General features: G+C 40.2%; 1 protein-coding gene across 1 annotated transcript; it reads right to left on the bottom strand.

Annotated features, from left to right (window-relative positions):
• Positions 1-191: 191 nt before the first annotated feature.
• zdhhc15b (zDHHC palmitoyltransferase 15b) lies at positions 192-6,819 on the bottom strand. The gene is made up of 11 exons (XM_083980170.1): positions 6,683-6,819; positions 6,230-6,256; positions 6,026-6,120; positions 5,800-5,920; positions 5,423-5,492; positions 5,123-5,155; positions 4,788-4,908; positions 4,470-4,602; positions 4,128-4,254; positions 3,711-3,829; positions 192-1,989 (listed from the first exon to the last, which is right to left on the bottom strand). The coding sequence occupies exons 1-11, from the start codon at positions 6,798-6,800 to the stop codon at positions 1,949-1,951; spliced, it is 1,005 nt and encodes a 334-aa protein (XP_083836296.1). The 5' UTR covers positions 6,801-6,819; the 3' UTR covers positions 192-1,948.
• Between the last annotated feature and the right edge of the window lie 8,131 nt (positions 6,820-14,950).

Raw genomic sequence — 14,950 nt, 5'->3', positions numbered from 1 at the left:
TAAAAGCACATGGCTTCAATAGGTTAAGTGTCACTTGATGGAGCAAAATAAACAAGACACTGCCTGCAGCAGTTATGAATCAGTAAACTCAATACACAGGAAAAAGCGTAACAATAAATAGACACAAGACGACATGAAACACTCAACATCCACATCTTTTCTAATGTTTTGTACATGCTTTCAAACAACAAATCATACCTAAGATAAAACCAACATTTTAAATCAATAAATGACTCCATGTATTTCTTAGACATGAGCAGCATTTCATTTGGCTTACCCAACACGATAGAAAAACAAATCTGATGAAGCAAGTGCCAAGATCGTACAGCAAGTTTGTAAAAGGCCTAATGTTTAACTCATAATAGATAAATGGATTAATCCAATGACAGATTATGGTTTTCAATTAAGCACACTGGCTAAATACATAAGTCTATAAACCAAACAACCGTGATGAGGAGAATCAGTTTCAATGGTTCACAATTTCAAATACATAAACACAAGTAGTAAAAAAAAATCAGGACATGATATTGCAGAAGAGTACTGAACTCTACCAACCAGTGGATTAGGATCAGTTATTACTAGCATATATATATGTATATGCATATATATGTATGTATAAAAGATCAAAAATGAAGAAAAAAAAACATAGACACAGAAGAATCAATGTCCTCTTCTATACATGATTTTTTTGCTGCCTATGATGAAAGCTATTTTCTTATCACTTAGCATCCACACAGCAGTGTGTTCTTAACAGGATGGCTGGTATGATTGAAAACAAGATTGTGATAATTCATTTTATAAATAACATTTTTTTTTGTTTATCACAGTATGTTTTGTAAGACCATCCCAGACTTTATAGCCACAATCGAGCAGTGCATTTTCTTTACTGTAATCAGCACTGTATCCACCAGCATTTAAGTCATGATATACAGTATATTCAGATTATGATTCCACTTAAAAATGATCAACATTATATTAGTTTGTTGTAATACTCTGACTGACATGTCAACATTAGTTATCAGACATAATGAGCTGTAACCAAAGCTACAAATGTATGCGAGTTTTGACTGTTGTCACCAGTGTGGTCAGACATTGGTAAGGGCATTTTAACTAAAATATTAATGATAAAATACTCTGTTCAAACATATGATAGGTTCTTTCGTAAATAGGTGCCTAAAAAGTTGGCACGATCTACTCACAAGCAGGATGCTGGATACATTCTTAGGAGAAGTGGACTCCTGATACACAGGTATAAATACATTAATAAGGCGCAGGTTAAGTCAGGTATTCTAATATGCTTATGTTCACTGAAAAAAATACAATAAAATAATGACAATGTTAATATGCTGCAAGTTCCAGTACCAGGCAACCGAATAACTACAAGAGAGCTCTGGAGCATCATGGGTGTGAGGTCACATTAGATACTGCACGGACCAATCTCTAAAGGTGCAACACTGTAAACTCACCCCAACACTGTAAGAGAGGCATATATGAAAAAAACAAAAGCACAATGCCCGACAGAAGCTTCCCAATTAACAGTAATTTCAAAATCCCACAGAGACCAGTACTTTGAGATAAACAACAAGAAGCAAATATATACCTGTGGTAAATTACAGTTGCCTTTTTGTAGGTGAGGTAATATTTGACTTTTTTTTTTCTTCCAAATCAAAGTTGATACTGTTGTTTGTCCATCCATGAGAGACGATACTGCTGCTGTTCATCCGATGAGTTCCTCTGTTTTTCAATATGTAAAATGCCAGGGTAAAGGTGGCAATAACAATCCAAATGCAGGTTTTTTAATCCAGTGTTTGGCCCCCTTCGGTCTTTCTTTTTTTCGTAGTGTCTGAGCATCCATATGATGTGGAATGCATTTGCCTCATGGTACACAGTGTGTGCAATATAAATCTCCATCCTCTGTACCACTGTAAATTGTCTTTACATTAAATTATTATTCTTCCATCTCTATTGTAACAGAGGGGTCTTGGTCAACTGCAATGAAAAAAAAGAAAACACATTTAAATGTGTAAATGAATGTTTTTTTGTTCTTTTAGTGGTTGAGCTCATGAAGTAGTTAACATTGCGTTGTGTGTGACCACCAGGTGGTAGCAGAATAATATGGTTACAGTCCATACTAACATATGGGAATTTACTGTAGCACAGAACATTCACAATCACACTCCTCTTCCTTTTAATTGAAGGTTATAAAATGTCATCCTTCCAGCTGCTGCTTAAACAAATTACTGGTTTGTTTTGTCGTTTAAAATTAATGCTCTGAGAATGGAACATTAAAATGTTTGTGTCATCAGATGGATCCAGATCATTTACATGTATTAATATATTTCAAGGTTCCTGTAGCATTGTTATATTGTTAAAAACTGAAATCATATAAAATCTTTCTGTTGCAAAAAATGAATACAATTTTTTAGATGTAGGCATTGACTTGATGCCATTTGTATAAATTTTTGTTGAAGACATAAAGGCAGTGGGATCCGTTAAGCTTGAGAGGACAGTTAAAGTGAAGATACGTTTCCCAGCATGCATTTGTCTCTTTCTATCTTGGGATTTTGTTTTGACTGCACAGCATCATCACAAGTAACAGTGCAAAGTAATTTGAGAGGTGAAAATTACCAAATAGAAACAATAATTAACCACATAATAAGCTTTGGGAACACAGCTATGCATGTCTTGTCACTGAAGAAGTTGTTAATGGATTTTTTTTTAAAACTGTAAGTTAACAGTTTCTGAAGGAGGCGGTGAGGCCACAAGCAGTGGGGTGGTTGGTGGTTTCTAAATATGGTACATTAGAGGATTTAAATAAAAAAATAAAAAAGTTATCAGTTAGAGCAAGTGTGCTGTGAGAACAATAACAATGCCCTAATCCATGTTTTGAGGAGAAGATACTATTCAATGTTGTAACACTGTGTTTAACCACATTAGGATGAATAGTGATACTTCTAAGATTATATTAATTGTAGTTGGACATTGAGCAGCAGAATGGAAACATCCAGGTTTGCTCCCGTTTAGTATGTAACTATTCAACATTCACTTAATCAACATCACGCTGGGCAATAATGGAGAGTACTCTTTTATGACACAGTTACGGTGATTTTCTTTCCAAGACCATTTTTATTCCACTAGCATAGCAGGTAATGATTATATCCATTATCAGTTAGTACACTTTCAGCTAATTGGTTGTTTATCATTTGGTATTTTTGTTTGAAAATGCCTTAAAACGATTAACAAAAAAACAGAAAAGTTGCTTTAAAAAAAATCCTGGAAACACTATTTTACTTAGAAAAGGCCTGAAGAAGGTCACAGACCGAAAGCTTGCAGAAATATATTGATATACACAGCGTTGAGTGTGCGATTGCTGGTTTTGTTTGTCGAGTTACTCATCATCACCATCAAATTCAAGCTTTCTGGTGCCACCAATTTCCTGTATTCCTATGCATTAGGCAATATCTACTGTGATGAAACACTTTAAATGTCACATTTGAGGTCAAACACTCTTCAGACTGCGAACTTATAATCCAGTTCATCAGGTGGGACCTGTCCTGGTCTAATTGGTCCTTCTAATTTTTGAACTTCAATAAAAAATATATATTTAAACTCAGAAACTGACTGCTTTACAGAAACTGCAAATCAGCTGTACTCTAAGTACTACAGTGGCTGTGTGGAAATATAAATATGACAAAATAAGAGGGACTCACCTAAGCTTCCTTCCTCAGAGCCGTCATCCGACTCCTCCCACATGTCCTCATTAGCTAATAAGGGGTTGTGGGATTCAGAATTCCGATTCTTCAAGGGGAAGTAGTGGCCATGCCCTTGGCTGACACATACATTGCACAAAAGAAGATGGAAGGTAGTTAAAGCACCATGACCATGACCTAATCCCATCCACTGATCCAGTTCCTCATTCTACTGTACATTTTATTCATTGGCCAAAAAAGTATTTAAATTATTATGTTCATCCATCTTGTAATGTGTAATTGGCCTCTGCTTTAAATTCTGTTTTTCCTAGCTTTCTAAACATCAAATGTAAGAGTGCGTAGCATATAGAAAATGAACAGCAGGAACAGAATCAGCTAATTAAGCATCTTAGCTTGCTGACTTGACAGCAGACTCACCTTGTGAAGACAGGGATGAACCACAGTCTCCGATCCTCTCCAAATACCTGCTGCAGGTTTCTGCGTATGCCAACATTAAAGCCATTTCTGTCTGGTCCATTGACAAAAACTGGAGCTGAGAAGGCCTCTACAAAAGTTTTTTTTTTTTTTTAAAGAAAAAAGAAACAAGCGTGGGTGAGAACATGTTTCCATGCTTCAACTCTCCTCATCTACTACCTCCAGAACTTACATTAATAACAAAAAGGAGCTTGAGCAAGTGACCCGCCTGTCATTCAGGCAGCAGTGAAAGCTGCTTAATGAGTAGAATCTAAGAAGTTTTCCAATAAATATGTAAACCCTCACCTAAAGTGGATCTGTTCTTGGCCACCAACCAACAGTGATAGCCAAAGAGGAACATGAGACTGACAAAGAACATGAGCGCCACAAACATAAGGAAGAGGACGTGGAACTTTGCAGGCCTATTTGGCAATTCCCCCTGGGAGAGAGAAACAGGAGAAGGAGAAACTTGAGAAAAAGTATGGGCTTTAAAAAAAGGCATAATTTATGACAAAGGGTTCAGTTCTCCGTGACCCTTGTGCTGACTATGAACAACTCAAACTTATCAAATGACTGTGTTAAATCACATTGGCATGAGTAACAATTTAGACAAAAGACACTCACCACCCAGAATTTGAGGAAATACTGAAAGACTGTTGCTGCAATGAATACACAGTACAGCATGGAGTAGGAGAGGAAAAGCAGAAAAAACTTGTAGTTGGAAAAGCCCACACAGTTGTTCACCCTGAAAGAAAAATAAATCCTAGTGTCAGAACAAAACTAATACACAAAAATATTCTCATGAGGGAGTACAGGCAAGTCAGTCTGTACAAACTCACTATAAATGGGACATAACTATTAAATATGTAAATATTATTTATTATTGACAGGGTATATTTTGAATATAAAAGGGTTATATTATTTTCAATTGTCTTATATGTGAAAAGGATTTAACTTACCAGGGACAGTGATGGTCCATCTTCAGCACACACCTTTAAAAGAACAAAAAAGTCTCTGTTTTTTTTCTCCATATATCATAATTTTAACAGCATGGCCACACACACTAAAACTCTTAACATCCTGTTTTCAATCCAAAACACTGATTGATCATTAGGATATTCTTACTGAGACAGTGAGCCAACAAAAGCAACACCTTCTAATTATCACAAAGGGGCTATTGTGATAATTAGAAGACAAATATCGCCTTGCCTGGGGTAATCTCTCTAGAAGAATGTATTGGGGAGGAAAGGGCGACTTACGTTTCACAAACCGAGCAGTGGTGACAGCGGTCAGGCTTCAGAACCTGGCAGCGGTCGCAGAACCTGATAGCTGGAGACAAGAGGATGGCCAGTTGAATTAACGACATTTGAGCTGAGCTTACCCTTCACTTACTTCCTGCTGCCTCGAACTTATCTTAGCAATCAGCACTAATGAAACAGATACATTGGCTGATTACTGCGGACGGGGATGCACACACAAAGCTAATTGTCTTTCCTGCTTGCTTTCAACACACAGATTGTGTGCGAGATGACAGACTGTAGCTAAACTACCTGTCTTGTTACCCCGAGTGGTTTGGAGTATTAAGTGAATAATACCATACGAAAGAAAATACAGATTACTTGACAGCACAGTCTACCTCCAGATTGAGCGCGAGTGAAGATGGGCAGTTTCTTTGCGATCTCAACCAGGATTTGTTTCTGAGCATCTGGCCTCTCCTCCATCTCGTATCTCTGCTTGTCTGAGTATGACAGCTGAAACTAGAGCAGCAAACATGCATCATGTTCAACGGCACATTTCTTTTAGATTACAGAATTACTCCTGGTACACCAAGTAGGCTATATACTTTTACACCCCCAAGATACCTTTTTGCATGGTGATGCAGGAGGGGTAAAGATGGACTTCCAGTAGGTCCAGGAGAACATCACGAAGCAAACATGAAATACTAGTATATAAACCACTGAAAGGACAAAGCACCAGTCATGAAAACACACACATAAACCACAATGGCATAAAAGTTCATCACTGTTAAAAAGGGCAGAGTGCTTGTACCAGAAACAGGAACTCACCTTTTTCCAATGTGTTGGTCAGTGTAACTGTAAAAAACCACAACAAAAAACGATATAGCATTAAAACACACACACACAAGTCGGCTGCTGGAGACACAGTGTTTGTATCAACAAATGTTGGTATTCAAAAGAGGAACAGCATTTACTGGCTAACACGATTAGCCAGATTGACAGGTTGTAGCTCTGAAAGACAACAGTAGTCAAGTCTTTTCTATTGCCAAACAGTTAACACTGACCTCTCTCAATAAGAAATTAAATAACGAGTCACTTCATAAACGCTACATTTCTCGGTGACCAAAGAAAAGCGCACACCCTAATCCACTTCCGCCCGCTTTGCTAGCTCCTGCTCGGTCTATATCGTTATTTTTGTCAACACTGCTGTGCGGCAATCTGCGATGTCCACACTTTGAACGGTCCAAATCACAACAAACGACCACAGCTTATCGTACTTACAAAGACATAGCTCAAAGACGTAGGCGTAGTACGACCACAACACCACGGAGGTTATAATAAGCACAGGTATCCAGGAGAAAACCCTCTGACAGCATCTCAAACCTCTGGAGAGAGCCATGTTCCATCTAACCGCTGCCCGGCTCTGCGATCGACTACCAGGCCTGGCTGGGGTTTACCCATCGGTGACATCGGGGAGCGACTCACTCACCTAACCGTGGAAACCAGCAGCGTCCTTATGTTTGGCTGTCTGAAATAGGCTAACAACTTGTTTCATCACAATGTGAAAGTCAAACGTTAATTCACCCATAAAATCCTTGACTTTGTATTTGTGCCTAATGGTCTATGAGCTCGTTAGCCTAAGACAGGCTGATAAAAAGTTACATTAAACATATTTTAGCAGAGGACCCCCAATATGAAATAGATAGGCTATTGTTACAGAAGATAAAGTCCAAGTGCAATTCATCAAATGAATAATGGTTCAATTCAGTTCAGCAGTAGGCCTACTTAAATAAAAGTGGATTCATCTATCTAGCTACAGTATGTTATCAGGAACAACTGTGTTTTTTTCCTATCAAGGTTTATTTTTTGCAGAAAAAAACATTCATATAATTCACTGAATGATCAACATTATGTAACCTATGAAAATGCCCTCAGGTAGCTATTTTTCAATCCATGTGTTTGCTTAATTAGCTCTTGGGAGAAAGGTTGTACAGAAACCATATCAAATCCTATCAACCATTTTTAATGTGTGTCTTTCACCATCACCAGTGGGTCTAAATTTAGAGGCATTTATATTTCACTCAATTTGTCTTTCCTACTAAATACATTTGATATTGTTATGAACATATGCATTGTTGTTTTTTTTAAACAAAATGTTTATGATTTTCAAGCAAACATGAATGAAATGTACATTTCAAATCAATAATGGCAACATAAAACAAAACACAAAAATGGTATGTAAAAAACAAAACAACGGCACATCCACACACACAAAAAAAGGCTTGTTTTCATAACAGTCGCATCAGCTGTAATTTGCAGCATAATGACAGATGTATCAGGCTCTACATACCTGGTTCCCAAATCCTATAAAATTGGTCTGTCTTTGGGGCTATAGTCGGCCCCGGTTCAAATCCTGCATCGGGCAGCCCTTTACTGCATGTCATTCCCCCTTTCTCTGCCTCCCCATTTCTTGTCTCTCTCAACTATACTATCCAATAAGAAAAAGCCCAAAAATATACTTAAAAAAAGGTTTTTGTTTGAGTTTGAGTTAGGCTATATATAAGATATTCCAATGACACTAAATCAAGCAGCACCTTTTGTCAGCCACTAATGGTTGGGGTTGGCTGGGGGGATTAATCCATTGTAATAAGACATTTTTCTTTGCAGCATACGTGAGAACACATTTCAATCTCTTATTATTTGCTGTAACACATGCATAGTTCACATGGAGGCAATTGTGGATACAGTGTGGCTTCTACTTTTGCCTTTTTGTTTCACTGTCCTGTGGACAAGGTGAAGCTGGGATTGAACCACAGACTCTACCGATAAATGATGAAAAACAGATGGACACACGAGTCCTGTAGTCTCTCATTGAGGCATGTGCACAACTAAACTGTCACCACCTAATTTTCCATTACTAGAACTTATTTTTTACTATAACCCAACAACATGAGCTAATACATGGTCATTATTGATAACTGAAAGACAGATTAGTATCAAACAACAATATTCAACATAAAATAGGTGACCCACACATTGTTTTGTACCAAACAAGATACTTTACAGTGTAAAAACAAATGTATGGCTTCTCTCTGATGGACAAAACAGTCAATAGCCAACAATATTTCTAAATCCCCACCGTCTCTGGCGTGTAGTATTGTAGTTTCTTGTTATTTATTCTCTGACACATATACATATACATGTGCTCAGAGGAGTGGACAGAAGACAGGTGACAGTAAATGAGAGCAACATGGGTCGCCAATTAGATCTGAACCAGGGATTGATTTAACTTTAATGCAGTATTTTTTCAATTAAGTGCTCTTGTTTACTCCTGTGTGCTTGATTTATAGGTTACACAGCCAGCTGGATTTCTCTCTGCAAAATCTCTGCAGGTCTCACGCAAACAAACAAGAAATCACCTAATTGTTTTGACCTCCCAAGAGCTAAATTGGATCGGAATTCTTTGAAAGTGAGTCTCGAATGCTCCTGCGGTTAATTAGCTTTTTTCAACATAAAGAATCAAGTTCACCCTCCTGCTCAGTGGATTACATCATATTGGGTTGTTTTGTATTTAAGCTTAATGTGATAATTTTGCACCGACTTTGATCGCAGCCGTCCCCAGTTTACACAGCAAGCTGGCAAAACTTTCAGATTTGAGTGGATTCATTTAAACTTTATTAATGACACAATGGGGTCATTATAGTACATGCATTTCGGCAACAAACTAATTTGATACATGAGAGGAAAGTGTAATGAATGAAGGGAAAAAATGATTGCTACACCTGTGAAAAATCCAGTACTTGGACATGTTTTGTACAGTACGTCCAGTGAATAATCTTTATTCCAGTACAGATGTAAAACAGCATCTGTAGTGTTACTGCCAACGAAATGTGGTTATATGATCCCATTATGAAAAAGAGATGCTTGACGTCATTGTATTGGATATAAATGTAGAAATATGTGCAGCACAATATGAAAAAATGTTCTTCTCATGAAGCAGAGTAATATCCTGCAGGCTATCCAGAGGATAGGTCTCTGCTTTGTCCCAGCAGCATCAGTTGTTGTTTCAGCTTTCCCAGGTTGCCTCATAATCATATCAGTCCACTTGGTGAGAAAGTAAAGCTGAGATTGATATTTGCACATTGGTTTCCTGTCACGCCTTTGAGGTATGAGGTGGAACCTGTAGGTGCTTCATGCATCAGCTCATCACAGAGGGGGTTAAAGGATTGTGTGTTACTGTCTCCAGGGTGTCAGGTTCAGCCCTATGACAGCCTGACTATTCAATAGGCTGCTCATCTCATCGCCTCTCTTGCCTGTTTTCTTGCTGCGTCGTCTGAACAACAAAGTTAATGACGCTCAAGGAACAACTGATGACAATGTGCTGCTGCGTACCGAAACAACAGTTCACTGTGCTTTCTTCTGCTTAGTAGCCCATGTGTTGACATTTCATTTGATGTATGGGAGTGTGGTGTCTCCAGTCAATCAGCTCTCTCACTCTACTGACCGCTGAGGCGGAGCTGAGGATGATTCTCCTTTCTCTAGTGCTCATACTTCTTGACTCACAATTGTCTTTCTCCTAAAGACGAAATAGATCAACACTGTTCTGGATCTTGTCTCACTGATGATTTTAGGAGAGCTCTCATCCCTATCCTCTCATCTCAAGCCACACCAGGGGAGAAAGGTGATGATAATTCTAGGGCCCAGCGCCCAGTGGGGCCCACAAAAAACCCCAGTAGCCTAATCTTTGTGTGACTGTATTATTCTGCATAAGACCCTGACTAATACTCATAGTAATGCTGCATTAGCATCAAAACAAAGTAGGCTAAATAAAAAATGATAATACATACGTAGTCTAAGAAAAAAAGTGGAAAAGTCAAGGGCACACTTTAGTATTCTTTCAGGGGCCCCAGAATTCCTGATACAATTACCGATTCAGCGTGTTTAGCGTAAAACTGCACACTGCGATTCGATCCTAAACTGGAATATAGTCCTTACTCACAATGCAAGCTGCTCTACTAGGTGAGCTATACCTGTTATACCTTGACAGCTACACCGAGCTGTCAAGCCTTTCACCTCTGAGCCAGATGCAGAGCGGGGTGGGAGCTTGTAGCACTAGTGCCCTCCCCTGGAGCTGTGACACGTCAGCTCCAGTCTCCCTGAAACTGCCAGTTTGCGTCTGCCATTGGTTCACAGCAATTTGAAGGCAGAAGTGCAAAATTGCATTTCCTTTTCTGCTGATATGTGCTCTAACACAAGAAAAATGCCACAGGAACATGTGAAAAGCACGAAAAACACGATTTTCATGGGAGGGGGTCTTTAAAATGTAGGCTACTGAGGCATTTTGGGTGCACTGAGCAGGAGTCACCAATGGGAGGCACTGTGAGACTGTTTGAACGCAGCTGACTCTCAGCCTTTCTTCCACAATCTCGTCTGAGCAGTTTGCAGCAGTTTGCTCTTTGAACAATCTCAAATTTGAAAATGAATATGGTTAAAGTCAGATGTAAGTGAACAAATTGGAAGTGTCCCTCCCACTATGTTCGTTTGGATATCTGCATCAAAGGAAACTGAGGCCGCATGGTGGTGTGTTACAACATCATTGTATCCAATTAGACTTAATTAGATTTGTCTAAACATAAACTTGTGTTTTCATGGCTCACAGTTATCTTTGTAGAACATGAGAAAACAGAGAAAGCGATCTTATTCCAGGAAGACAAATATAGCTGATGTCACTATCAGCACTGATCTCTGGTTAGGAGAGAATAACTCTCATATTTAATATACCACATTAATTTCTCCTCCAACTCTTCAGAGAGATGCTGCTCCCCCAGTTTACTCCTTTTGTTCTGAAGATTTATGGCATGCCGTCATTCTCTGACGTGGCTGTCCAACACAATACGTAGAAACTAGTGTAATAGTCTTCCCATTACTGAATGCTGTGAAACTTTTCATCATGTCATGGGACCCCAGAGTCAGTGGAGCATTTAACCGTGGACTCTAACAGCCCAGCAGGACTGTTGATCACAGGCCGTGCAGAGGAGGCTTTGTGTGCTTCGTAGTATCACCTGCCCCCCACCCCAACCCACTCACTCCCTCTCTTTACGTAATGCAGACTGCCTCTCTGCAGTGCCTTCTGGGATAGGGGTGTGAGGTGAGCTGCACCCAGAACTGACCTACTCTCTTCCATAACACATGTTCTCTCCCTTCTCTCTGTGGGCCTACTCATTTCCCTGACATCTTCTCCCTCTTCCACACATTGTCTGTCACTTGCTCTCCATCCAAATCCTACTCTCTTTGCCCCCCCCCCACACACACACACACCCCCACACCCCCACCCACCCCCTCTTCAGGCAACACTGTCGGCAGCCGGGTGATGACAGCTCCTCTCTCATTCAACCACTCACTGGAGGCAGGGAGCGGCCGTCAGTCCATCAGCACGGCTGCAAACCCCTCCACTACAAAGCCATTGTGACTAGCAAAATAGTAACGGCCTTTTAATCAAAACATTTAGCCTTGTGTAAAAGTAAAATAGAAACAGCTCGTATCAGCAGGTTGAGGCAGACTCCTTGTCTCGGAGATGTGTGTGTGAGCCGAGTGTGTTGGAGGTGCATTCCATGCCGCCCCGGTGGTAGTCTACATAAACAGACAGTAGGGGCTGGAGGAGAGCCCATTTGGGGAGAAGTCATGCGTGGGCAGCGTGGCTGTGGAGAAGTGCAAAAGGACCTGGTCTTACAATGTACCACCATGCAGGCACAATGGCCAACACAATCCGGCATTATTTGAGTTTGCACTTGAGCTGCTGCTCACTGTTATGCCTTGAAGATGAAGTGGCACTTAGAGTGTGCATTTCATTTGACCCCTGAGACTCTCATGTCATGCAGTTGTGCTCCGCAGTCACGGCTGATTCAGGGAATGCTGATGATGCTAAGCACTTGGGAGGGTGATTCATTTGGGAGGTGTGTGTGTGGGAGCAACGGGGCTTATGTGTGTATGCCTGGGGAAGGGGGACGGAGGTATGACTTGTTTTTTGTGTTTGCAGACTGTACGTCTGTCTCTATGCTGTTTTGTTTGTTTTTTTTCTTTGCAACGATGCACGATGATGCAGTGCTGAGTTTGATAGGATTTCCATTTCATTCCCTGCATGCTTCAGTGTCTGGACAGGGAATTCATCATGTGTACATCCGTTTGAAGTCAATATGGAGCACATATTGGAAAGTCTGCATTTGTCGTAACATATTGTCATTGGTGTGTGTCCAGGTGATCAAAGAGTCGCTGTACTGAGTTGCCCACATTTAGAGAAAAGGTATGTGTGCAAAAATCAGACATGAGCACAGCAGTAATTAGAGAGACAGACCAGTACAAGAAAACACGGCTATGACTTCCCAGAACATAGTCACACACGCCATTTGCAATTTAGCTTAACACAACACAGAGAAAGGCTGAATGCATTCTACGATTAACCTATTAACACCAATGCATTGCACAGAGAGATTTCTAGAAAGTTGTTTTGGTACATTATACATGTATGAGTATGTAATGTTGGAACGGGGGAGAATAATGCATGTCATTTCTGGATTTTTACGTCACACAGCCAAATGTTGAGCCTCAGGGTCTGGTTCTCAACACAACAATGGACACGACTGCAGACGTCTGGAAAGCTGTTGGGTTAGTGTGACATCAGCAAACGGCACTCAGTGGAGCAGGAGAAGTCCTTAAACAAGACTATATATTTCTGCCTGGCTTCTGCTCATATTCACACTTAACAGCAGAACAAACAATGACAGGGTGGGGAGGAATTGCAGACACCTCACCCAGCATGTGTGAAAATAAATCTGTTCAAGGGTGGAGACCCGTGTGTCTTCAACAATCATGGAATTTTTTTTTTAATAAAGGCATTTCATTACACCGTGTGCGTGTCATGCACTTGTGGGCGATTTCTGTATCATAATCTCCCCCTGAAAACCCGCATGGAGTTATTTTCATTGCCATGATGCCGACAGGATCTAAACTGAAAACGTGTTTCATCGCTATCATTGTTCTCGATCTCTGCACCTGTCATCAAACAGATTAATTGCATTTTGCCAAGTGATATAGAACTACATTGTTTCTAACCACATGATAATATTTGGTGCCGAACATCAAAGGGCAATTGTAGCAGATTTGTCGCCTTCAAGAGCCCCTTTGAAAGCTGAAACACTGCCTGTGCTCTGTCTATACTTAACCACCTCTCTTCCACTGGAAATATCTTATGGAAAATCTGATCTGGAGATAACCCCTTTCTAATCAGAGACAGTGAGAACAAAACAGGCAATCCTCTCATTTTCAACACCCCCAGGTAAACTTTCCATAAATACAATTGGTTGTATCAATATGTTTCACTTGAATGAGTGAAAAGGAAGTGGTTGTTAAGAGATACAAACAGAGGCAGGGAAAAAGAAAGACTGGACACAGATGGCAGCTGGAAAGTCTATCATTTCACCGGTTTAGACGCTGTTTGCTTTGTATTGTGCTCCAGCCCCCAGTGTCCCCCAAGGACGCTTATCTGTGGCACTGCACTCTTTCCATGAGACAAAGACACAACATACATAACACCACATACGAGGAAAGTGCAACCCTCTGAAGGATGTTCGGCTGCAGGTTATGAGTTTAAGTCGGTGAAGGAAAAATAGGCTTTTTTCTCTCCTGCTTGTATCAAACTCTGTTGAGATTAGAACACATAACAGCAATAACCCGAGCACAAATATGTGAACATCCCTTTTTCCCATACTGCCTCAGAAAACAAATTACTCAGTGATGGTGCAACAGGGAATAGACTGAGGTAGACAGTGGAAGGCCTCATTGGGTTCTGATGATCCAGTCCTACTGACGCAATCACGTCTTCTTCACATGGGACCAAATCAGTCTTCTTCCGCTGTGGGTGTCTGTCACTCATCCTCTGTGCTACTGCCTACACACACACACACTCTCTCACACACACACACACACACACACACACACACACACACACACACACACACACACACACACACACACACACACACACACACACACACACACACACACACACACACACACACACACACACACACACACATAATGACCTCTATATATCAGTCCATTGCTCTCAGGATTAATGATGTGGGACTATTTAAGCATAAATAAACTTTAGAGACTTATTGCCTACTGTAAGAAGGGGCAATAATGAAAAATCCAGGTGGCATTTGGCAATAAACTACGTGCCCTTTTACTGTATTTGCCATACTCACCTGAGGACATGGCCATAGCTGGTGAGAGCATAGAGGTGAACTCAAGTGTCAATAATTTATATATATATATATATATAGCTCTGTGGCCAGATGTGTGCAACTCTATCAGAGCCAGATCGTGCATAGAACCGAGCTCTGACAGAACAGTAATGTGGCATAAAGAAAATCTGGGTGACAACAGCTCATCTGTCTCCTGCTACGGCAGCTTACAGTAATTTATGAGCACCCCATTTGAACCATACACAAATGAACGCTTTCCAAGATTACATGCTCATAAATATTCTGA

Source organism: Trachurus trachurus (genome assembly GCF_905171665.1).
Source record: "Trachurus trachurus genome assembly, chromosome: 10".
Taxonomy (NCBI): Eukaryota; Metazoa; Chordata; class Actinopteri; order Carangiformes; family Carangidae; genus Trachurus; species Trachurus trachurus.
Note: the sequence above shows the minus strand (reverse complement) of the source record. Positions and strands in the feature narration are given on the sequence as shown.